The following is a 25,734-nucleotide window of genomic DNA, read 5'->3' as shown; positions in this document are numbered from 1 at the left end:
TCCTTTCTGCTTTGTAACCTCACGGTTTAATCATTAAATAAAATTATTATTATATTTTGAGCCTTAATGTTTTAACATTGGTATTTGGTCTGGTACTTGCTTGTTTATTATTATTATTAATGTTGAACGTTGGCCATAGTATTTATAATTATTTCAATTTAGTCATTGGTTATGTGTTGTTTATTTCTTGTGAATGTTAGAATTTGGCCATGATATTTATGTTTCTTATATTTTAGTCACTGTTTGGTATTTGGTGTAATTACTGCTTGAATCTTTAAGTTTCTGTTTATTCTAAAATTAACCACTGATTTGTTCTGTTTTATTGTAGCCATTGATTAATCTAGTTTCTCTATTTTATGTTTCTGATACTGTAGTTTCAATTTACACAGTTTAGTCACTTGTCTATAAAGCTTAGTTATTTTATTTTATTTGCATTATGGTTTGCCATGTTTTCATGTTTACATTTTAACCCATGTTATATTATACTCATATTTTACTTTGGCCACAATGTTTGTATTAGTTTCATTTTAGTCACTGATTTTATATGTTGTATGTTTTGGCTGATGTTCAAATTTGACTCTAAGATTTGTAAATCTGTTCATTTTAGTCACTAGTTTGCATTCGGTTTAATTACTATTTAGTCCTACGTTTCTGTTTTGCCATTTTAGTCTTTCAATTTTCTATTTTTCTGTTTTAGCCCTTTAATTGTTGTTACCATGTTAGTCATTGTAATTATTAAATACTTACTTTTTTGACCATTATATTTTGGGTTGTAACATTCTTTTAATCCCTAGGTTTGTACATTTTTCATGTTAAGTATTTTATTTGTACCATATGTAATTAAATATGCTTAATTTTATTTGTTGTAAATATTTATTTCACATATTTCTATTTCTATTTATTTCCATTTTTCTTTATTTAAATATTGTCCAAATACTTTTGAGAACGTATGCGTAGAATGAGCGTGGAAAGTATCACTTGGTCGAAGTGGTGCGATCCGATACGGCATTTTAACGACATAGGAAATTGCAACAAGTCGAGTATATTCACTAATTAATTTGTGCAAATGATGCAATGTGTGTATTTTAAATAGTAATTTATTTTATTTTATGTAAATGTCAATTTCAAAATTTGCATTCGTATTCAATTCACATTTTAGTTAATCAATTTATTTTGTTGTATGCAAACATCAATTTTATTTATTTTCGGTTCACCTTTTATCAAGAGGGAAATATTCTTTATGGATGAGAAATAGTCGAGTTAGCTTTCCCGATGGAGGATTGCTAATTCGAGATTTCTTTTCGAGTTAAGGAATTTTCTCTAATTATTTAATTCGAAGCAAATTAATCAACGTTCGATAATAGATCACATTTTAACTTATATTCGACTCATAAATTCCACCATTTACAAGGATGTGTAAGCGACACAGTACCAATTTTGGGCGTTGCGGGGATGTTTACCCTTCCTCGCACGTAACCGACTCCCAAATCCATTTAAATGAATCTTTGGTAACGCAGACCGAATCTTGTCTAAAAATGATTTTTCTTAAAATTGTTTTAAAAGATGTTTTTAGGTATTCGACCTACCTAACCCAAAGGTTGATGGCGACTCTTTTCAATTTAATTCAAATCAACTCAAAATCACCCAATCTTCCAAATTAGAGTCGTAATCGTTTTTTTATACAAAGGTATTTGTTTTTAAAAAAAATGGTTATGACAGCTTGGCGACTCCGCTGGGGACTTTTTTTAGAGAGTCAGGCTGTATGTCGTTTACACATTGTCGTCTTAGTGGAAATTATAAGTTTGAGTACATAGTTAACTTATGATCCGTTTATTGAAATGTTTAATTGCTTCATTTTTAATTATCATACTAACATTTTATCTTTTTGCTTTCAGCTCTATCCAAGTTTTTGTCGAGTTTTTTCTTTTCATTTTGAGTCAAAGGTAGGTATGTTCCTCCTCACACACATCACTCGCATTGGCATAACATAAGCTCTAGACACGAGCTTCGATCCAAATTAGTTGGGGTGAATGCTTCACTCTCGTAAGAATTTATTCTTCGTATGAGTTTTAGCAAATAACCCATGGGATACATACCTTATACCTTCGTAGGGATTTATTCCTCGTACGGGTATAAGACAGTGAATCCCCTCGAATTGAACTCGTTCCGTTTGAAACCTGTAATGGGTGAGGATCGAGGGTCTGGCAGCCCAAGGGGGCACCGACATCAAGGACAATTCGAGTCCCTTTTTTCCGTTAGAGCCGAAACCAAGCATATAGTGAATCGTCGAACGATCACCCTAGGTATAGTCGTACCGAACCTTTGTCCGTTAGTAGGTACCCAAAATAGGTGTACACGAAGGAGGAACGATTCTAAACCTTAACCATTTAAATTTGTAGAATATTTTTTTCCGAATAAAGCATGCGAACTAGATACCATGCAGTTAGGACCAATTTCTTGAAAATAGATCATTTTGGGTAGATAGCATGTCCGGGTAGGATTGTTATTTAATTGAAAGCATGTTTGGGTAGATATCATGACGGGGTAGGTGTTATATCCATCTCTGAATTACATTTTTATTTGTATCAATTATTTTACATGTACTAACTTATTTTCTCTTTTGTTTGTGTATACTAACTTATTTCTTCTCTTTTGTTTGTGTCATTTTGTCATTTGCATTGCATTGCATTGCATCATCATAATGCAAAAGTGTTGATCCGTAAGGGGATATTCGAGAGAAAATTTTCACAAGAAGAGATAAAAATTTTCAATCAAGCGATCGCATGCACAGACATGCATCGAGGGCTAAAAAGAAGTCCAGAGTACAAGAATGAGATTTTCTCGAAGATCGTGCATCATTCAAGACTGATATGATAATCACTGATCTAACGAGTAATCCAGCAGTAGATTCTCATCCACAATTATTCCATCGTTAACTATCAGGGAGTGAAGCACAAACTTCAGCATAGCCGAGGTATTAATGGAGTTAGTTTACAGAGCATAGAGGGGCATCGGTTCCAAGTACAAATATCCGAGACGAAGCAGTGAGCTCGAAGATCGTGCATCATTCAATACTGAGATGATGATCCACTGATTCAAGGAGTAATCTAGCAGTGGAGTCTTATCTACAATCATTTCATCGCTAGTTATCAAAGAGCGACACCGACCTCATTACCACCGAGGCATTAACGGAGTCAGATTACAGAGCGCTTGAGGGGCATCATTATGAGGACGAAGATCCGAGATGAAGCAGTGATCCATTCCAGGCTCACCATCTAAGCGAAGACATGTTTGTAAATTGGATTGTCTTGTAATGTGAAAACTTTTATTTCTGGTGAAGACTATTCTATGATATTCATCGTTGGGGTCAACATTTTCCATCTGCATTTGCATCTTTTTATGTTGCATATATTTTATTTTAAGCATTTTCATATGCATCATTCATAAAACATGAGATCAATTTGTGGAGAAGTCAGTGGAAGTAATCCTGATCACGTGACCATATTGAGAATATAAACAAGAAGCTGAAATCAACGATAGAAGTTTGTTCGATTGAGTCTTCCAGGATGGTTCGAGAAAAGAGTCATCGTTCCCTAAGGTCTACGATGTTGATCCAGTGCACCATTTCCATCTAAGAAGCTCCAGACATTCCACTGAGAACTGCAAGACACTAAAGCACAAAATCCATAATATGATTTATTCAGGGGTATCCTAATACTAAGCCAGAGAAGTCATGCATCAACCACTTGCATCCATAGAGATTGTTTTGTTTGAACTCGTTTTTGTTCTTTCTTCAATATTGCTTAAATATTTTAATCTTTGATGACTGAAATGATGCTACTTTCTAAGGTTAAATAATTGAACAAATTTTAATCTTTAGTTCTTTGAATATCGAATGAATTACATATTCATTTAATTCTTCAAGAATTATAGATTTTTGACATATGGCAAGATTAGACCTATTTTATCCTGTCTAAAACCTTAAAATAAAATCTCTCGATTTTTACCCGAAATAATTCCTGGTCACTACCAAATAACTAATTTTTGACATTCTATCTCTTTGAGACCTTGAAACATTCTTTCCACCTTGAAACACTGTATTTATTTTTCTGAGACACAAAAGTCATACCCATACCTTTCTTTGAGCCAATAAAGTCACCATCTTCTTCTTAGACGTAAAACCAACATTTTCTACCAATAAAACCTACAGACATTGAGTACAAGATGTTCACTTGAACATAAACCTTCCTACAAAGAAGACACAGTGTGGGACATCTCGCATCAATTTTCTGAAGACAAGCATGAGCAATTGAGACATGTTGAGAGCAAGAAGCGAAGAGAAAAATAGAATTATTTCAAAATAATTTTATCATGCATTAATTACATTTTTTTATGTGAATAAAAATTAATCCTGAAAAGTCTATCCCCCTGGGGATACCTCTTTCGCAAGGATTTCTATGTATGAGATGACGAACGGATTTCTTTCATTATCCCTTCACAACAAGAGAAAATATATATCCCTTGTGTCCCCATTTGAGCCTGAATTATATTTTCTTCTGATTCAACCCTAACCAAGGATCACCCTCCACACTGGGGGGCAAGTTGGAGGAAATCTGCTCGCATGAGCAAATACATTGATCCAGATGAGATACTGAAAGGTGAACCAGACGCATAGTGCAAAGATCAAACCAAAGGAAAAAAACAAAGAGCAAAGAGAAAATCAAAGCAAAAATCAAAGAAAAAGCAAAGAACAAAAGAGGACAAAGAACACAGACAAAGAGTCTCCTGACTTAAATGACGCATTGAGCTTCAAACCATGAGATTAATCAAACACAATCACTCTAGAATCACTTGACTCGAAGATCATAAAACATCAAGAGAAAGACATGCGAGTAGATCCAAATTGAGCAAGACAAGATTGAAGGCATCAGAGTTAATTGATCCTTGGTTCAAATACCCTTAAAACACATGTTTGGGCCTTTTATCCCTTTCTTTCATAACCCTGAACCAAGACCTACATTACGTGCCTTACAAGTCCCTTCTAATCATACATGGATTTCTAAGCGGAAGAGACTATCCTCATATTTCATCCCGCCTATCAGGATTAATATTTTACTTATAAAGATTTTCTAAAATCTTTAATGCATGATAGAGAAAAATAACAAAGGGGGGTTAAAGACGTAAAATTCTGAGTAACGTCTTGAAACCAAAGGAGGATTCGAGTTGAAAACCTGAAAAGGCGGCTCGAATATGAAGATTATTACATAGGAGACGATTGCTCAAATCCCTTGATGAGGCATCACACAACATGAATGAGAACATGAGAGTTGGGAGTCAGAGCACACTTCCAATAGCTGAGTACAGAAGCTACTCCATCAGATCAGAGAACATCAAGTAAATGAGAACACTATACTGTTGACCAAAAATAACCACTTGAGATTTTTTTATCCTTCCTTACTTAACCATCTCTCAAAGATAGCATTGATCTTGACACTTGTCAAATAGCTATAATTTATTGAAGGATTAAAAGAGTAATTAATTCTTTGATATCCAATGAACTCTTGTTTTATGATTTGTCAATTGTGAAACCTTAAAAGGGGCAATATTTCCATATCTTTTGATTAAACATTTTTCAAAATTATTTTAATTGATATTTTCATACTTTTGAAAATAAAAGAAAAAGAAAAAATTTTCAAACAAGATAATCTCTGGAGGCATATCTTAGAATTCAACAAATATCTCACTGAAGCTCAGAATTGAAGCTGGGGCAAGAGAAAGCTAATTTTTGGACAAAATTTGATGGGACAAACAAATGGTCTCAGGTCAAGGTTTGCAAGAGTACACCATGGTGGAAATGAAGACAAACTGAATCAATGATAGAGTGAAGACTGCTCTCGCAACCATTCTCCTTTCAGCTCGAGAAAAACATACATCAACACATACATACATACATACACACACATACATACATGATACATAAATTTTGCATCAAACATTTATCATCATGTGAATTAAAGACATTTTTCTCCTCACTTGAAGACAAATTCAATAAAAAAAATCAAATGAATTTCATCTTGGCATCCATCATAACATCCAAGATAGGCAATTATAAATATACCATTTCGATCTTTTCAGGAAATAAATGCTCAGAAATGACCAAATGTATTCAACCTGAAAGAAAAATGTCATCCACAGATTTGACTTTCTGAAGTCAACAATCGTCTCTTCTGAAGATATTTCCATCAGCATGAATAAGCAGATTATCAGTATCCTTTGAGCTATTTTTTTTTCTGGAAACAAATCTTTGTCTCTCTTGAGACAATTTCTTTAGAAAAAATATTTGAGTTTGTTTCCTTTGAAACAAAATTTTGTCTTATTTAAGACAGTTTCCTTTGAAAACAAATTTTGTCTCGCTTGAGACATTTTTCCTTTGAGATACAAATTTTGAATTTGCTTCACTTGAAACAAAATTAATCTTACTTGAGATTGTTGTTTATTTCAAAACAAATTTCATCTCGCTTGAGACATTTTTTCTTTGAGATACAAATTTTGAATTTGCTTCACTTGAAACAAAATTAATCTTACTTGAGATTGTTGTTTATTTCAAAACAAATTTCGTCTCACTTGAGACATTTTCCCTTAGAATACAAATTTCAAAGTTGTTGTACTTAAAACAAAATTAATCTCACTTGAGTTTTTCAAAGTTGATTTGTCTCGCGTGAGACAGTTTCCCCTTTAAACAAATCCTGAAATTGTTTCATTTGAAAGAATAAACACCTTTGAGATTGTTTCCCTAGAAACAAAATCGACAATCTTTGAATCTTTTTCTCTTAAAACGATTTTTTGTCTCTCTTGAGACAAGTTCTCTTGAAACAAATCTTTGAGTTTGTTCATTTTGAATAAAAATCTTTGAGTTATTTCTTTTAAAACAAAGGATTTTTGAGTCTATTTCTTTTGAAACAAAACTTTGTCTCTCTTGAGACAGATTTTCTTGAGAAATCTTTGAGTCTGTTTCACTTGAAACAAAATAAAAAATCTTTGAGTATGTTTCTTTGTTTTTGTATCTTTTGAGAAAGTTTCTTTTGAAAAATCTTTGAGTCTTTTCTTTGGAAACAACATTTACCATCTGGGAGCATGTTTCCCTTGAAACAAAACCCATCTTTGATTATTTTTCTTTTGAAACAAAGTTCTGTCTCTTTAGAGAAAGTTTTTCGTAAAAAAAAATCTTTGAGTTTGTTTCTTTTAAAAAAATCATCTTTGAGTCTATTTCTATTAAAACAAATTTTGTTTCTCTTAAGACAATTTCTAATCAACATTTGAGATTGTTTCCTTTGAAACAAATTTGGTCTCACTTGAGATGTAATTTATCTTTGAGTCTGTTTCTTTTGAAACAAAATATTATCTCTTAAAGACAATTTCTTTTGAGAAAAAAATCTTTGAGTTTGTTTCCTTTGAAACAAAATTTTATCTCTCGAGACAATTTCTTTTAAAAATACCCACCTTTGAAATCGTTTCTATTAAAATAAATTTTGTCTCCCTTGAGGCAGTTTTTCTAGAAATACAAAATCTTTGAGTTTGTTTCTCTTGAAATAAAACCATCTTTGAGTCGTTTCCCTTGAAACGAATTTTGTCTCTTAAGATATTTTCTCTTAAAACAAGATCATCTTTGAGTTTGTTTCTCTGGAAACAAGGTTTTATCCCTTAAAACAGTTTCTTTTGAAGCAAAATCTTTGAGTCTGTTTTTTTGGAAACAAAATTTTGTCTCACTAAGATACAATTTTCTGAAAAAAACAAAGTTTTGTCTCTTATGAAAATGTCTTTTGAAAAATCATTGAATATGTTTCTTTGGAAACAAAATTTACCATCTTTGAATTTGTTTCCCTTGAAACAAAACAAACATCTTTGAGATCGTTTCCCTTGAAATGAATTTTGTCTCGTTTGAGACAATTTCCCATGAAACGTCGATCTTTGAGAACGTTTCCCTTAAAAACGAATTTTGTCTTGCACGAGACAGTTTCCCTTTAAATGTCATCTTTGAGTCGTTTCCCTTAAAACGAATTTGGTCTCTTTTGAGACAGTTGCTTTTAAAAATATCATCTTTGGGTTTGTTTCTTTTGAAACAAATCTTTGATTTGGTTTCTCTTGAAACCATAAACCCTAAAGATGGCCAGCCGTCCTCATCATGTAGGAACCGTGTCATCCCCAGACCAGAGCTCTTCATCACGTAGGAGCCGTGTCAACCATAGATAACCAGCCGTCCTCATCACGTAGGAACCGTGTTATCACATTTAGATGGCCAGAACTCTTCATCACGTATGAGCCGTGTCATCAGCTGACCAGATCTCTTCATCACGTATGAGCCGTGTCTTTCTCCGACCAGATCTCTTCATCACGTATGAGCCGTGTCACCCTAGATAACCAGCCGTCCTCATCACGTAGGAATCGTGTTATCACCTTTAGATGGCCAGAACTCTTCATCACGTATGAACAGTGTCGTCCCCACCAACAAAACTATCCATTTTTTTTCCAAACCAAAAAGAGGAGAACCAGACAAAAACGTGTTTTCTTGTCGTCTTTGCCCTATTCTTGTTAACACAAGAATGTGCAAAGAGGGGCAGCTGTGGACACCCGTTTTTGTCCGGGTTTTTTTTTTTATCGTTATTTTATTATTATTATTATTATTATTTATTATTATTATGTTTATTAATTACATATTACAATTTTTGCAGGCCAAAGGCCCAATCCCGGAGCCCAACAATCAACCCATCAGATTAGGGTTTCAAACCCTAAATCAGATTAGGGTTTCAAACCCTAAATCAGATTAGGGTTTCAAACCCTAAATCAGATTAGGGTTTCAAACCCTAATCCCCTAAATGTTCCAGCCGCCTCATTCCTGGCCATTGGATCTGGACCCATCCAACGATCCAGATCACGCAGTAATTAGGGTTTTAAACCCTAAACCTATCATCAACCGCCGCCGCCGCCAGCAGCAAGTGAACAGCCGCGCCGCCGTCACTGTTCCGGCCCGTCTCGCTCCACTCCGATGGTCCAGCCGCCGTTCCCGCGCCACCATCGTCATCTACAGTAAACCACAGCAACCCCATCAGTCCCAAATCAACCCAAATCAGAAAAAATATATATATATCCAAACCCTAAAATATAAAATACCTAAATCCCGGTAAATCGGGAAATTGGTCACCCTAAATCAACAACCCATAATTTCCCCTATTCCTAGACATCATCATCTCACCAAACGAAAAAAATCAACCATAAATCAAGCAAGATATCAGAGTCAAAAGGGGGGGGTCATTCGGTTGAAAAAAAAACGGAGAGAAGAACGAGAGACCATTTGGGTTCAGAGAAAAAGAAAAAAGAAAACAAAAAAAAAAACAGAAGATAGAAAAAAAAGAGAGATTCGAAACAAAAAAAAAAGAGAAAGGAAAGAGGAGAGAATAGAGACCATACCTTGGTCGAACACCGATGAAAACCGGTCGCCGGAGATGGAGAAACCGAAAGGTTTCTCCCCTGATCCACTATGATTGAGCCACTTTTAGGCCAAAGGGAGGCCAAATCCTTGCTCAGGGCTTGGAGACGCTTCGGATGGCGTTATTTTCTCTCCCTCCGGCGTCGGCATACGACGGCTACCGCCGGTCAGTGGCGGCCGGCGCGGCGGAGTCTGGCCGTTTCTGGAGAGATCTCTGGATCTCATCTCTCTCGGTCTCTTACTCTCTCTCTTCTCTAGATGAGAATGAAACGGATGGCCGGTTTTAGGGTTATTTGGGCTATTATAGCTTTTGCAAAACGGCGTCGTTTTGAGGGGACGAGTTCTGTAATTTCACGCATGGGTAACTACACTTTAGTCCTTTCTGCTTTGTAACCTCACGGTTTAATCATTAAATAAAATTATATTATTATATTTTGAGCCTTAATGTTTTAACATTGGTATTTTGGTCTGGTACTTGCTTGTTTATTATTATTATTAATGTTGAACGTTGGCCATAGTATTTATATTATTTCAATTTAGTCATTGGTTATGTGTTGTTTATTTCTTGTGAATGTTAGAATTTGGCCATGATATTTATGTTCTTATATTTTAGTCACTGTTTGGTATTTGGTGTAATTACTGCTTGAATCTTTAAGTTTCTGTTTATTCTAAAATTAACCACTGATTTTGTTCTGTTTTATTGTAGCCATTGATTAATCTAGTTTCTCTATTTTATGTTTCTGATACTGTAGTTTCAATTTACACAGTTTAGTCACTTGTCTATAAAGCTTAGTTATTTTATTTTATTTGCATTATGGTTTGCCATGTTTGCATGTTTACATTTTAACCCATGTTATATTATTATACTCATATTTTACTTTGGCCACAATGTTTGTATTAGTTTCATTTTAGTCACTGATTTTATATGTTGTATGTTTTGGCTGATGTTCAAATTTGACTCTAAGATTTGTAAATCTGTTCATTTTAGTCACTAGTTTGCATTCGGTTTAATTACTATTTTAGTCCCTACGTTTCTGTTTTGCCATTTTAGTCTTTTAATTTTCTATTTTTCTGTTTTAGCCCTTTAATTTGTTGTTACCATGTTAGTCATTGTAATTATTAAATACTTACTTTTTTGACCATTATATTTTGGGTTGTAACATTCTTTTAATCCCCTAGGTTTGTACATTTTTCATGTTAAGTATTTTATTTGTACCATATGTAATTAAATATGCTTAATTTTATTTGTTGTAAATATTTATTTCACATATTTCTATTTCTATTTATTTCCATTTTTCTTTATTTAAATATTGTCCAAATACTTTTGAGAACACGTATGCGTAGAATGAGCGTGGAAAGTATCACTTGGTCGAAGTGGTGCGATCCGATACGGCATTTTAACGACATAGGAAATTGCAACAAGTCGAGTATATTTCACTAATTAATTTGTGCAAATGATGCAATGTGTGTTATTTTAAATAGTAATTTATTTTATTTTATGTAAATGTCAATTTCAAAATTTGCATTCGTATTCAATTCACATTTTAGTTAATCAATTTATTTTGTTGTATGCAAACATCAATTTTATTTATTTTCGGTTCACCTTTTATCAAGAGGGAAATATTCTTTATGGATGAGAAATAGTCGAGTTAGCTTTCCCGATGGAGGATTGCTAATTTCGAGATTTCTTTTCGAGTTAAGGAATTTTCTCTAATTATTTAATTCGAAGCAAATTAATCAACGTTCGATAAATAGATCACATTTTAACTTTATATTCGACTCATAAATTCCACCATTTACAAGGATGTGTAAGCGACACAGTACCAATTTTGGGCGTTGCGGGGATGTTTACCCTTCCTCGCACGTAACCGACTCCCGAATCCATTTAAATGAATCTTTGGTAACGCAGACCGAATCTTGTCTAAAAATGATTTTTCTTAAAATTGTTTTAAAAGACGTTTTTAGGTATTCGACCTACCTAACCCAAAGGTTGATGGCGACTCTTTTCAATTTAATTCAAATCAACTCAAAATCACCCAATCTTCCAAATTAGAGTCGTAATCGTTTTTTTATACAAAGGTATTTGTTTTTAAAAAAAATGGTTATGACAGATACTTCTTACGAGGTCGGCACATTCCCTTCTATCGAGAGAACCATTGGTCGCAGCATTATGATAAAGATAAATTTATAAAAGTTTAAATAATTTTTTTAAATAAAATTTTAATAATAAAAAAATACACTTTTAATAAAAATATAAAATTATTTAAAATATATAAAAATTTAAAATTTTCAAGTAGTTACGTCCACCCCTCCAGATTCATCCATGTCTAGAGCCATCCTTTCATGGGGCATAAGATAGTTGGGGCAATTGGTATGATAACTGGTGAATGCCAGTGAATCAACAGCTCACACCATCCTATACTTTTCCAATAAAAATTTCAATAATTAATTGAAAATAACGCACTAAAAATATCTGCTTCCATACCAAAACTCTAAAAAAACAACCAACTCCTTTAAAGTAATAATTAAAAATATTAATTAATCACATAAAATACCAATATTCACATAATAAAAGTTGAACTCAACATGGTTTCACACGGGGTTGAAATAGTGCTTATGTGGTGTAGTCCAAAGTTCTATGAAATAAAAAAGTTTTAGATAAATTATATATTTAGTTACCTGACTATAATTTTAAATTTATTTTGATCATAAAATTATTTTTTTAAATCACTACTAATATTACATTTTAATTTTATTTTAATCATTTGTCAATAAAAAAAGTTACATTGGTACTAACTTATCATTGTAAGGTAACCACATCATCATAAAAATCTAAAAAATACAACATTAACAGCTCTATTAATTTTTTAAAGTAGGGTAATGAAAATAAAATCAAAATATAATATCAATGATGATTTTGAAAAGAATATAATTAGGTGACCAAAATAAAATAAAAATGATTGTTGGATGACTTGAATACATAGTTTATCCAAAAGTTTTATATGGAATTGAGCTGCCCACACTGCCCGAGAAACCGTGGTAGTTAAGGCAACTGGACAAAAGCAAAGGGTCCCAGCCAAAAAAACCTTTGGGAACAGCTGTATGACACCTACAGCTTAACTTAAAGCCACCCTGTCCCAAGTAACGGGCAGCCCACAAAAATAGCATTTCCAATAAAATATTACATATAATTAAATTCATTTTATTAGAAAATATCAGATTCGAATAATTATATTTGTAGGTTATTTATATTGTCAAAAATTAAGAATTTTTTGAATAAATAATATCTCATAATTATCTTAAATTATTCAAAAAAAATTAAATAGAAGGTCCAATCAAAATAGGATATAAATTTAGTGATTAACTAAAATAAAATTGAATTAAATTAAAGAAAAGAAAACAAACGAAACTGAATTAATTATTACACTCAAGTTTTTGTTTAATTGTTTTCATCACTACATGAAAGCTGGCCAAGAATTTGTCATGTCCCCATCACATGTATAAATCCACCGTTATGTCACCCCAATACTGCTCGTCTCAATTTCCTTCGTCTCCACATACTTCATCTTCTTCTCTATTGCAACAACATTTTGCGAGGAAGAGATTGCAAACAAATGGAGGCATTGAGGATGAGGCTACTTTTCGCCGTGGCCGTCGTGTTGATGGCCACGTCAACGATCCAGAACGTTGCGGCAGCCGATGGCCCGGCCCCTAGCCCTACCTCCGATGCCACCGTCTTTGTGCCGATGGTGTTTGCTTCCCTTCTTGCTCTTGCATTTGGTCTCCTCTTGTAAGATGGGTGGCGTTTGATGGAATAGTGGCATTTTCTTTTATGTTGTTGATATTTCATGTAGATCTCTTTCGTGTGGGGTTGTTTTCTTTTGTCCTTTCTCTCCGGAGGGCATACGGCTCTTGTTAAAAGCTTGGGGATTATTATTGGTTGGGATTTCGTTGTGGATTGGTGGATATATTCTCACATTTTGCTTCTATTTTAATGTATAATTGATGTGACCCTAATGAAATTATTTGTTTTCTCTTTATTTTGGTTGGTTAATTAGTCCTTCGCTTCCTCCTCCTTTAACAATTCAATCCACATTATGGGTACGTTTGTTTCATTGTAATTGATTTTCTGAAAAATGAATTATAATTTTTTAAAAGTTTAAATCCGGATAAATATTTTCTAGGTATTGAAATTTAAACTTTGTGATTCTTTTAATGGATTTATCGATTGGCCTTTGATCAAAAAGTTTCCTGAATATCCGGCTACTCGATTTTTTATTTTATTATTCTTTTTATTTTTAATTCTCAAATTATTTCACTTAACATTCTTAACATTTTACTTTTCTATACTATTACTCTTACATCTTAAATTGTTTTTCAAATTATTTCTTTCAACCTCAAAACATTCTAATTTAATTGTGTTTCTTTGAATTCTATTCTTTTAGATTTTTATCTTTAAATTTTGTAATTCAAATTTCTGAATCTTATGTTTAGACTATGTTTTGTAAATTTTAAAATTTTAAGTTATATAAAATTTTGTATAAATTTCAAAAATACAAATACTTAAATTTTACGAGTAACACAAACTAAATTTTTAATACTTAAAATTCTAAATAAGAAAATACTATTTGAGCTTATCGTATGGGTGTGACGAGTAGCATTTGTAGTTGATCCAAATTAATTTTGGAAATAGTTAATAGACCATTGGGTCAATTTTGCCTTTTTATAATAACCATGTGGCTGTCGAAAACCAGAGGCAGAGCCCACTGGACCGAAGATCAAAACAGAATGAATGGGCATAGATGTAATTCAATCAACCCTCCTCTACCAGAAAACCCTAATGGATCGGCTCCAAGTCCCATCCTATTAAAACCCTAGAAACGCCTCTAATTCCAACCACTTTGCCTGAATTTTGAATCTATTTTTCTAGTCATCTCAGTGGTTCATCAGTTTGCCTCTTTGAGTAGCCATCTGAATGAAATCTCAATCTTGCATTTGGCTTAGTTAAGAGGCAGAAATGGATTCGAAAATCAGAGAAATGGGGTTCCCCATGTTTCTGGTGGATTAAACTCGGGCCTCTTGAAAGGGACTCTTGGGTTTTCTTTCTTCTTCCCGTTGTCCCACAAGCAGCCCTGGACATTTCACCTCTTTTTTTTCAGATTTGAAATTATTTTACTGTTTTTTATGTAGATGAAGACGATGCGAATGCCTCTCGAATAACCTGAAGGCTAGAATGTAATCCGACGCCGTTTGGTTCAGACAGAGGCTGAGATCAAAGCTCGAAACGGTTTGAGGGTAAGGAACGATTTTCTTCCGTTCCTTTCCTTGATTGTCTTCGTATATTTCTTCAACTATCAATGCATTAAGCTATTTATTACCAATCAGTATCACAAATCGTACATTAAAATTTATTTCATGTATAATTCTTTTGAGCAAATGTATAAAAATTTAAATAGAGAGAAAAAATTGATAGAAAAGGGATTAATGTTGAAAGAATATAAATGAATCGTTTATGAGATATTTTACTTTTTATCGATCAATTTTTAAATAAATTTTTCTTCTTTTAAATTTCTTGGGCTGCCGATATTATTGAAATTCTTACATTAGACACTCTTAAAATACTGTTAAAAAATGTGGTATCGATTTTGTTATTCTTTAAATAACAAAATCGGTAAAAAAATTGTCGAAAAAATTATTATTTTTATCAGTTTTATTATTATTGGACGTTTTTATCAAGTTTTACTGGATTTAATAAAATATTATTGATTTTGTTATTTTTTAGCGATTTTATTATTATTAGTTAATTTCACTGAAAATATTAAAAAAATTGACGTTTTAAGTAAAAATAATATTTTGGTATTTTTTTTATCGATTTTGTTATTTAAAGAATAACAAAATCGAAATCGTTTTATTTTAGTGTTATATTAAGGTGTTGCACTGTAGAATTTTTGGCGATATTATTGTTGATTGTAAGACCAATCTCTCGATAGAAATTGGGGCACTTCCGTGAGATGTTATTTGTTTCGAGTTTCTGAATTTTAATGTTTTAAATTAAAATTTTACTTACTAAATTTTATTTGTTTCAAAAAAAAAATAGTTGAAATTATCTCATGACAAATTTTCGTAGAATTATAAAATGTAAAATTTGACAATATAAATCATTTAACAATTCATGTTATATCAAAAATCAAATGTTAGTTCAATCTCTTCTAAAATTTGCTTTAAATAAGTTTATCATATAAATTTTGTGTAAAATAAAAGCTCTCTTTAGTAATTTTTTTTTGGGGCTAGAAACACATTTATACTTACACATATTTCTCCTTCTTTTTGTTATAATAAAATAAAATTAAGGTTTAAAAGAAAAAATATATTATGTAATAGAGTGTCGATTATTTAACATTAAAAGAAAAAAAACAAATTATACTTAAAAGTATCAAACATAAAAATATCAAATATAAATAATAATAAAAAGTATCACAAGGTGTATAAAACTCCCAAGTAATAATGCAATAATCCTAAAACAATATAAAATAATTTTGAGGTGGTGGCACGAGAGGTTCTTTCATTTCTTTGTCTTCTCTTAGGGACCTCGTTCACTGGGATACTCGTCGAAGTCTCAATTAGCCTTTTAAGCCGATTTGAGATCAAAGACACTAACAAGAGTAATGGAAGGATCAAAGGAAGTGAAAACTCTCTGTTTATCCCTAAGGATATAACCTTAAGGTAGAGTTGACATAGTTTACTTCGTTTGTGACAACATCGATAAGTTCTAAAATATGATCATGGTAAAGTTTGGACGAATGTAGTTTTTTACATGATAAAACCACCAATAATCACATAAAACTCAAGAGACGTGAGACTGTCATTGGAAAACCTATCCATCTTTATAGATTGGTAGTCTTTGAAAAGATCATCGTTATTGATATTCAAGAAGTTAATAATGGTAGATGAACAAAGAAAAAAAAGGTTCTTACCATTATATATGACGTTATGACAATGACATTGTTAACGTTTTCTCATCAATTAACAACTCAATTGCAACAAATACATGGATAATTTACCCCATATTTATTCTCTATAAATGAGAAGAAAGGATTAAGGGGATATTTACCATGAATGATATGTTTAAATTAGATGATTTTTTTTTTTAAAAAGTATTGTCCTCTCTGTTTTGTGATAACTAATTCGAATCGGCTCGCGTCGAACGTCTAGTTTTGGTGGGTGAGTCTCGCAGCAGAGATTTTCTGTTTATTTTAAAAGTGTTTAGGTTGTCTTTTAATTATTTATTAGTATTTAATCTATTGATTTGATTAATCTAGATTGGATTTTATAGAGGCCCATTATGGGGACGATTCTTTCAATCTAATTTTATCTATCTATTGTTGTTGGGATTTGAACGCCCGACCTTACTTAAGGAATCTAGTATCTTATCTCATTAGACCAATTAATTGTAGTCGATGTTTGTGTTTGTTTGCTCAAGGTTCTTTAACATATTTATTTAATATTCATGTGTTCATTTTTACTTTTTTTTATTTGCAAGTCAAAGAAAAATAGTGAAATCATATCAATAGTCTCGAATTCCTTAAGATTTAGAGTTTGAACTCCAAAGTGTACATGTGATCAATTTAGTCCTTACTAAATGTAAAATAAATAAAGGCTTAATTAGAAAATAAGTGCCAAACTATACCCTTTTTCTCAAATATGTTCCAAAACTTTTTTCGATTCATTCATATGCCTAACGTTACAAATGTTACCAATTTAGATGTCTGATACGTGACAGCCGTTAAAAAAGGCCGTTAAGTAATAAATGTCACATTCTAATCCCCTTCTTATCATTGATTGATTTGTTGTTTAAGTCCATGTAGATTGGAAATTTGAAGGGGACGAAGGTTGTTCGGGGGAATTACTTTAAGAATTTTTTCCTTAATAATAATATTATATTTTTTAAAAATAAAATTTTTAAAATTACTAGAACATGACATGTGTCACTTAACGAGATCTTTTAACGGCTGTTACGGTTGGAACCTAAATTGGTAACAATTGTAACGTTAGGCACCTGGATGAATCGGAAAAAAAAAGCTTGGGCACCTATTTGGAGAAAGCGATATAGTTTGAATACTTATTTTCTAATTAAGCCAAAACTAAAAGAAAAAAGAAAATTATGTAAACGAGCTTATTCATTAACATAAAATAATCAAGCACACTTCTGTTTGTGTTTGTTTATTTAGTAAATGAACATAATTTTTTATTCATATTCATATATTTAACTTAATAAATGAATGTTATATGGACGGTTCACAAACACTTTATCAATCACTTCATCGATGCTATGTTATTTTATACCCCTATACTTAACCAAACTATGATTTGTTTGAAAGCACGAAGGAGAGAAATGAGTTAAAAGGATCCAAAATACCAGTAATGCCAATCAAAGTTATTATTCATTGAATTGTGGATAAGTATCGCTCAATATTGAGATGACTATCCATCTCAGTTGGTAGAGCACAAGATTCTTAACCTTGAGGTCATGGGATCGAGTCCCACGGAGGACATTTCATAATTCGGAGGTCTTTTACGGAAGTTATTCTCAACCTGGTGTTGGGGGCAGCCACTATCTTACCTCCCCCTTACCCTATTACATACGAGAACAAGGGACAACCATTTTTATCGCTCAAGATTAACTACAACTTAACCAATTAGATTTTTATATATTTTATATCTATTTTATGATTTATGTTTATTTTCTCCACAATATTATTTTTAACGTTCAAATCTAAATCTTAAGTGAAAATGCAATAATACATTATCTCCCTATCAAATGCTGGACATTAAAATAAATTTAAGTGAAAATGTAATAATACATTATCTCACTTAAACAAATTTCGAGTTCAAGTTATAATGTAAGTAGAAAATTTTCACTGAAAGACTCACCCATTAAAATAAGATATACGACGTGGGTCGATTTAAATTAATTAGGATGACATCAGGAGAATTGCACCAACAATGGCGATAGAGGAGCCAAGAGAACCACCATGAATGCCGCGTCCATGTTGTTCTACCAAGAACTGAGCTTTCATTCCTCATTCTCTCTTCCACTGCTCCTGGATCCAACAGCTGAAACCTGCGGTGTTTTCCTCACTAACCATGATAGCTGCTCTTACGACAACCATAACCAATCCATGCACGTGTCCTGTTTCTCCACCAATGCTGCCACTCTTCCTACCTGCCATGGCGAATTCAACCTTGCGTTGCCACTACCGGTACCACCTTCAACCTCCTTCAACGATCTCACCCCTGTCATGCTTCAAACTCAACCGCAACGTCTTTGCAGCTTGGTAATTGCTATCTCCCATCCCTCCTGCATGTTGGGTCGGTTTTGAAGCTGAAGATGTTTGTTTTGAAGCTGCATGTTTGGTAATTGCTATCACCAAAACAATATTGTTTTGATCCGACTGTTAACGATTTAATGATTCAGTGGTATAATTGAAGTGAAAATCAAAGTTCAATGCTATAACATTTTCATTTGTTTTCAAATTATGATTATTTTTTTAAAAAAAAATAGTCCTTTGACCTTTGAGTATGTATTTTTCTATTCAATTTATTTGTTTCCTTCCAAGTCCCAAAATCAGTTATTGCATATTTGAATTTTCTTTGTAAAGGAGGTTCAGGCATGGTAGAAACTACTCAAGAGAAGAAATCACTAAATCTATATTATAAAAATATTGCTACATTTATTTCCCTCAAATATTCCCGACTTTGATCATATACATATACTTCAGTAAGTGCTGAATTTGTAGACATTTCACTAACATCAACTCCCACAGTATGAAAACTATACTTTCATATAACCAAATTAACACACCAAAATTATAGAATTTCAGGTATATATATATATGTACAAACAGAGAGACCCTATTCAGATTAATTGTATAATATTTAGAACCGTTGATCGAGTAGATGGACGGTCCAAATTCTCCATGAGACAATAGCTTCAAATACCATCGTAGTAGCCACCAAATGTTATGTGAGCTCTGGTGATTGGAACCCCTCTAGCTGCAGAGATTGATTCATCGAGTTTTGTAGTATGATGAACTACTTGTTTCATCCTCTGCAATTAGGGACCGGTAAAAACTTATATTAGTGGATGAAGTTAAAAATTTCAAAAGAAATATCCAAAACATTTAGAAATTTGAAATTTTCAGGCAGACGATAGCCCTATCGATCCATCCATGTCTGCAATCTCAACAAATTTAAGTTTCTTAAACCACAAGATTTGCTTGAAAATGGGGAAACCCATTCGGTGTAATTTGTAAGAAATGGTGTTGCTTTTGGATCTGGACTCCTAAAGTGATGATAAAATGGGCCTCCTTTTCAATAATAATGGAGACAAAGATCTTGACATCAACAGGCTTTATATCCTTATCAGACCAGTTAAGAACATGAAATTTACATTCTGTCATGTGATTTTTTGATTACCTTGTGATCGGTGTAACGCTGGAACAGCAGTTTCTGGTTCTGTTGGTGTTGTTTTTGCCTCTGTTGAGTTCCGAAGACGATGATACAAAAGGCAGCAGCAGCGACACCGAAGGAACAAATTGCTCCGATTCCGGTCAGGCTCCATTTCCAGAGGCCACCGGGACCGGAGTTTTCTTCCCAGTTGGCGCCGGCTTTCTTTTCGAATGAATCCCTTAATCTCGGAGAACTCATATTCTGCAAAAATTCATCATCTTCTTCATCAAAATTAAACTTACCTGCTGCGTCAAGTTGAGTAATGGCTCCTTTAGTAGTGGACCTCGGCGAGTCCATTTTGTTGGTCATGTCGACGGATTCATTGTTGTAACTCGGTTTCCGAAACGAAACCTGTGTCTTCACTTCTCGATCGCCTTCGACCGGTTCGGTGCCGGATTCTTGGATCTTCTCGACGAACTTCCCCTTATCACTTTCCGGAAATGGAACCGGGACAAGTTGTTTGGGTGGAGGAGGCTCTTCTTTGTTGAAATAATCCGCTAGGAAAACGAGATTCGTATCAGAAACTCGTCTTCCTCCGTGGATTTGTTTCTGGGCATCTTGATTGATGTCTGGGAATCTATCGTCGGATAACAAAATCCACTCATCAATATCCATCTCCTGGTGGATCATTTCGTTTACGAAATGGAATCTGATCTAAATTGGGAATTAATATGGGAAACCGATTGGATCAAAAAAGATAGATTTTTTAGACGTGGAATTTTGAGTGATGAGAGCAGAGGCCACCACAGCACAAATGGTGTTCCTTTGGGTGTGAAAGATTAAGCCTTTATTCAAAGAACAACATTACAGTTTGAGTACTTGATGAGCTTATCTTTATAAGACCCACAAATTAAGAGTGGTCCAATGGGACCCACAAAAAAAGTGTCGTTAATTTTCGTAATAGTTTATAGGCTTAATTTATCTGCCGTAGTTTTATTAATTTTAATTTGTGTATTTTAAAATTTTAATTTAGATTCAAAAATATAATAATAATAATAGAACCTAATTTAATAAGTTTCATTGTTTTTATTTAAGTCAAAATCAAATTTAATCAAAATTTTAAAATTATATAATTTTAAATATCAAATTTTTTTCATAATTTAAAACTTATTTTGGACTCAAGTAATAAATATCAGGTGGTGACACATGTCATCAATAATGTGTTGGCATACGACACCTCTTGATTGGAGGGTTGATTTTTTGAATTTAACTAAAATATGACAAATTTATTAGAATGTGTAAATAATAAAGACTAAATGTTGAATTAGATCACTTTTATTAACTGTCACGTCATCACTTCTTAAAGATTAATAACAAGTGACTGATAGAATTCAATTAAATAATTGAATAACCTTATTAACAAAATTTAAAAAATAATTATCAAAATAAAAATAAACAATAATTAGGTGAACTAAGCAATAGGTTATCATCTTATAATCACATACTATTTGATATAGGGGTAATAAATACATAAACTGTTCTATAATCCAAAAGAATTGATAACCATTGAAAATATTAATCAGTGAATTACAAATGAAAAGTAGGGTATCATTTAATAGATTTTTTAATTTTTTTTACTTTCAATATTGTATTATCTTTTAAATTTTAGAATATATCTAATTTTTTTACATAATATATCAAACAGATTTTATAATTCAAATTTACTTGGTTTTTTACTTTAATCACACATCGTCTTAATATAATCTTATAAATTGATGACTTGTTTTTTTTATTAAAATATTTAAATATTAAACTTTTTATGATGAGTATGTTTTGAAAAATTAAATTTATATAATTTTTATTTGTTAAATAAAAATAAGGTTTAAATAATTTGAATCTATCCAGTGTTTATTATTTTTTTGTGATTTCAACATTATCAATAACCAAGAAGAGTTCTTGTAGCAAAATTAGGTTGATAAAGAGGAGGGAATCCACTTTGAGTGTGAATTAGGGATGTGTTTTTATATTACAATAAACCCATTATGTGTGCTTTATTTCCATGCAAAACCCAACACGTCCCTTTATAAAATGTTGAAGATTACAAGCCAAGAATTTGTTGCCAATTAATTTAGGAGCTCAAAATTCATCCCCAACCTAAACCCTAGTTTTGTTGAAATTAGAAACGAATCTATATTAGAGACAAACTTATAAAATTTTAAAGGAAGAAGACATATTTGTAAAATTTAAGGGGTAAAAGACAGATTTTTAATAAAAAAAACCAAAAGATATCTAAAAGATATAATTTTTTTTTAAAAAATTTAAGGGGATTTTATGATCGTGAGCTGATTGAATTTGGTGCCACTTCACCGATGTTCTATATTTTGGCCACACTTGCAATACTGAATCTGTTTGGCAGCTTTGTGGCAATCAAGAAGACCATCTTTGATGAAAATCAGGACTTTATAGACCAATTTGGTCTCCTAACAATCATCTTGCTTGTGTACCAAGCATTATTTCATCAATAAATGGTTCAGCTTTTACTGGTCTCTCACTCTAATCCACAGATGGAACCCTGTCTTTCGTTACACTTTCAAAGAAAGGCTCTCTTCAAGGTCTCTCTTAACTTAATTGCCTCTTTTGTTTTAACTCAACCAATTTAGGCATGAAATTCAATACTTGCTAACACAGGTACGATCAGGAAGCTTTGCCTGGCGTAGGCATTTTTGTTTGCACGGCGGATCCTGGAATAGAGCCGCCGATTATGGTGACAAACACCATTTTATCGGTTATGGCTTATGATTATCCACCTCAGAAGCTAAGTGTTTATCTATCGGATAATGGCTGCTCCAAGTTAACTTTCTATGCTTTGTTGGAGGCTGTGCGTTTTTCCAAGATATGGCTACCGTTTTGCAGGAAGTTTGAAGTCGAACCAAGATTGCCGAAGGCTTATTTCAGGAACACTAAATGAACCAGTTGGTGATTCTACCATGGCCAAAGATTGGCTGTCCATCAAGGTAAACTTCTCTGAAATCATTTCTTCAGTTTTTGTTTCCTTAATTTATGTATTTGTGTTTGTTATATATTTATCTGGAAAACAAATGTTGGTTAGTGTGACATATGTATCATTCAATAGCTAAGTATTTGCCATTATCTGCGATATATGATAACATCCATGAGAGGACTGCAGATTTCAAAGTAGCAAATTTCAAACATTGATAGTAACTTTTGTCAATTAATAGAAATCATATGAAGACACGAATCGAAACCGTCACAAAGTTGGGCAGGATTCCGGATGACATACGAAAGAAGCACAAGGGATTTCGTTAATGGGACATAGTTTTAAGTCAATATGATCATCAAACCATTCTTCAGTTAATTGCTACATTTGTTGTTTCCCATTGAATCAGCAATTCCATGGCTGAGATCCTACAAGTTTGCCTCATTTCCTTTTTTTCCTGTTACTTAGATCCTAATTGATGGAAGAGATGCTACTGCCATTGACATCGAAGGGAAAGTTTTGCCTACCCTTGTCTTTTTTTAAAGAGAAAAGAGACCAAAGCACCACCATAATTTCAAAGCTGGAGCCATGAATGCACTGGTATGCTATATTTTACTCTGCTCAGGCACTGTATTGTCACTAGATCAAAATTTGTATACCCCAACTGTCCTTCATGACTTATTGATATAGATAAGGGTGTCGTCAAGGATAAGCAATGCGTCAGTTATCCTTAATGTAGATCGTGACATGTATTCGAATAATCCAGACGCTATCAGAGATGCTATGTGCTTTTTTATGGATGAGGAGAAGGGACATGAAATTGCTTATGTTCAGTATCCACAGAGCTTTTATAACCTTTCTAAGAATGATCTCTACAGCAGTTCCCTAAGAGTTATAGTCGAGGTGAGCATTAAATAACCAATACGTCCTTAAATTATCAATTGTGATGCTGTAATAGTTGGAGGATACTTTGATATTACTTCTAATAATTGGTCCGTTCTTGACGACTATCAAGCTCGAATTTCTTGGATTTGACGCAAATGGAGGTCCGAGCTATATAGGTACTGGATGCTTCCATAGACGAGAAAGTCTTTGTGGAAAGAAGTATAGCAAAGAATTTAAGGGAGAATGTAGGAGGGCGAACAAGAAGAACGAAGAAAGTGCAAGTTTCTTGGAAGATGCAGGCAAAGTCCTTGCAAGCTGCACATATGAACAGAATACAGACTGGGGAAATTAGGTCGTAATCTCTCTCTCTCTGTATGATATTATTCTTTTCTGTCTTAGGGAAATACATGAGTTGCCTAATTGCAGATGGGATTAAAATATGGCTGTCCACTAGAAGACATAATCACAGGATTATCCATATAATGTAGGGGTTGGCGATCCGTGTACTTCAACCCTGAAAAGAAGGCATTCCTAGGGGTCGTTCCGAAAACACTGTTGCAATACCTAATACAAAAATAAGAGATGGGCTGAAGGTGACTTTCAGATTTTTCTCTCGAAATATTGTCCCCTTATCTATGGACACAAAAAGATCCCTCTAATACTTCAGCTTTCATACTATCCTTACTTGCTGTGGGCTGTGAACCGCTTTGCTACACTATACTATGTTACTGTCCCATCCCTTTGTCTTGTTAAGGGTATCCTTCTGTTTCCAAAGGTAACTTTCTTGTCTATAAATTTTTTAGGTTTTATTTTTGGTTTCCTGTTTTATACAAGCAATGATCATTAATTTCATATTGTTTTGAGAGTTGATCCTTAGATGTCATGCCCTTGGGTCCTATCATTTGCATATGCCATGTTTGTCGATTGCCTGCGAAAGCCTGGGAGAATCTATATGTCGTGGAGGCACAATCCGAGGTTGGATGAACGATCAACGGATGTCAGAAAGGAAGGGTAGAGCTGCCTCTCTGATCATCAACCATGTCTGCTTTGCTCACAAAGGAATGCATGTCGATAACCAGAAAGTCAGAAGCTGAAGCAGCAAAAATCTACTCGAGCAAGTTGACAAGGAACCGAGAGCTGTAGGTTTTTCGTTAAATTATAATTATTAATTAATTAATTAATTAAAAATAGCTCACAATCACATGATGACACATGCTACTATCTAATTTGGAGATTAAATTTATTAAATTAAATTAAAACTATGATCAAATTAATAAAAATATAAATATTGAGGGTCAAATGTGTAATTATAACATTTTTAACAGTTACCTCCTCGACCAATAGTTTGATTAGAGCACTTAATAATTAAGTGATTTGATTGATAAAATTTTAAGATTAATGATCAAAATGAAAAATGACAATAATTAAGTGGTCATACATTTAGTTTACCCTTAGAATTCTTGTAACTTCATAATTTGTTTACGTTTGTCAATTGTCCTTTAAATGTATTTAAAAAATTTAAAAATATAATCTAAATTTTCGTGGTAAAAAAGAATATTGTTATCTTATTTTAAATTTGAGGGTACATTTTATTTGTAGAATTATTTTTAATAAACATATTAAATAATAACTTTTTGTATTATTATTGTATTAGGATATATATTTTAAGAGTAAAGTATACAAAATGGTCCCTAGATTATGGGTAGTGTTTTGTTAAGTCCTCTGACTATTAAAAGTTATAAAATAATCATTCAACTATTCGTATATTTTAAAGTCGTCCTTTTCCGTTAAAAACTTATGACAATCTGAGTTAGACGTTAATCTGTTGACTGAGATATAATAGTCATATGAGATTTTGAGACCAGATTTTATCATGTCACACTTAACATGTTAACATTCATATCAAATTGTTGTCATT

General features: G+C 32.7%; 2 protein-coding genes, 2 non-coding genes and 1 pseudogene across 5 annotated transcripts; 4 read left to right on the top strand and 1 right to left on the bottom strand.

Annotated features, from left to right (window-relative positions):
- The first annotated feature begins 13,008 nt into the window (after nt 1-13,008).
- On the top strand, nt 13,009-13,524 carry LOC120212465 (arabinogalactan protein 13-like). The gene has a single exon (XM_039210758.1). The coding sequence runs from the start codon at nt 13,099-13,101 to the stop codon at nt 13,276-13,278; it is 180 nt and encodes a 59-aa protein (XP_039066689.1). The 5' UTR covers nt 13,009-13,098; the 3' UTR covers nt 13,279-13,524.
- A 953-nt stretch (nt 13,525-14,477) lies between these two features.
- LOC120214048 lies at nt 14,478-14,626 on the top strand. Its single transcript, XR_005524830.1, has one exon. It is a non-coding gene; the product is annotated as a small nucleolar RNA U19 (small nucleolar RNA).
- Nucleotides 14,627-14,688: 62 nt separating this feature from the next.
- LOC120214055 lies at nt 14,689-14,829 on the top strand. Its single transcript, XR_005524832.1, has one exon. It is a non-coding gene; the product is annotated as a small nucleolar RNA snoR138 (small nucleolar RNA).
- Nucleotides 14,830-19,225: 4,396 nt separating this feature from the next.
- Nucleotides 19,226-20,744, bottom strand: LOC120212449. 2 transcript variants are annotated; one of them, XM_039210752.1, is made up of 3 exons: nt 19,961-20,744; nt 19,449-19,592; nt 19,226-19,299 (listed from the first exon to the last, which is right to left on the bottom strand). In XM_039210752.1, exons 1-2 carry the CDS (start codon nt 20,621-20,623, stop codon nt 19,476-19,478), a joined length of 780 nt encoding a protein of 259 aa, XP_039066683.1. In that variant the 5' UTR covers nt 20,624-20,744; the 3' UTR covers nt 19,226-19,299; nt 19,449-19,475. The 2 variants fall into 2 exon arrangements, with proteins under 2 accessions (XP_039066683.1, XP_039066676.1); XM_039210745.1 differs by lacking the exon at nt 19,226-19,299 and having other exon boundaries at nt 19,361-19,592.
- A 1,709-nt stretch (nt 20,745-22,453) lies between these two features.
- LOC120213790 lies at nt 22,454-24,910 on the top strand (annotated as a pseudogene).
- The last annotated feature ends 824 nt before the right edge of the window (nt 24,911-25,734 follow it).

This window comes from Hibiscus syriacus, unplaced genomic scaffold (genome assembly GCF_006381635.1).
Source record: "Hibiscus syriacus cultivar Baekdansim isolate YM2019G1 unplaced genomic scaffold, ASM638163v2 tig00000738_pilon, whole genome shotgun sequence".
Lineage (NCBI taxonomy): Eukaryota > Viridiplantae > Streptophyta > Magnoliopsida > Malvales > Malvaceae > Hibiscus > Hibiscus syriacus.
The sequence above is the reverse complement of the archived record's forward strand: the minus strand, read 5'-3'. Positions and strand labels throughout refer to the sequence as shown.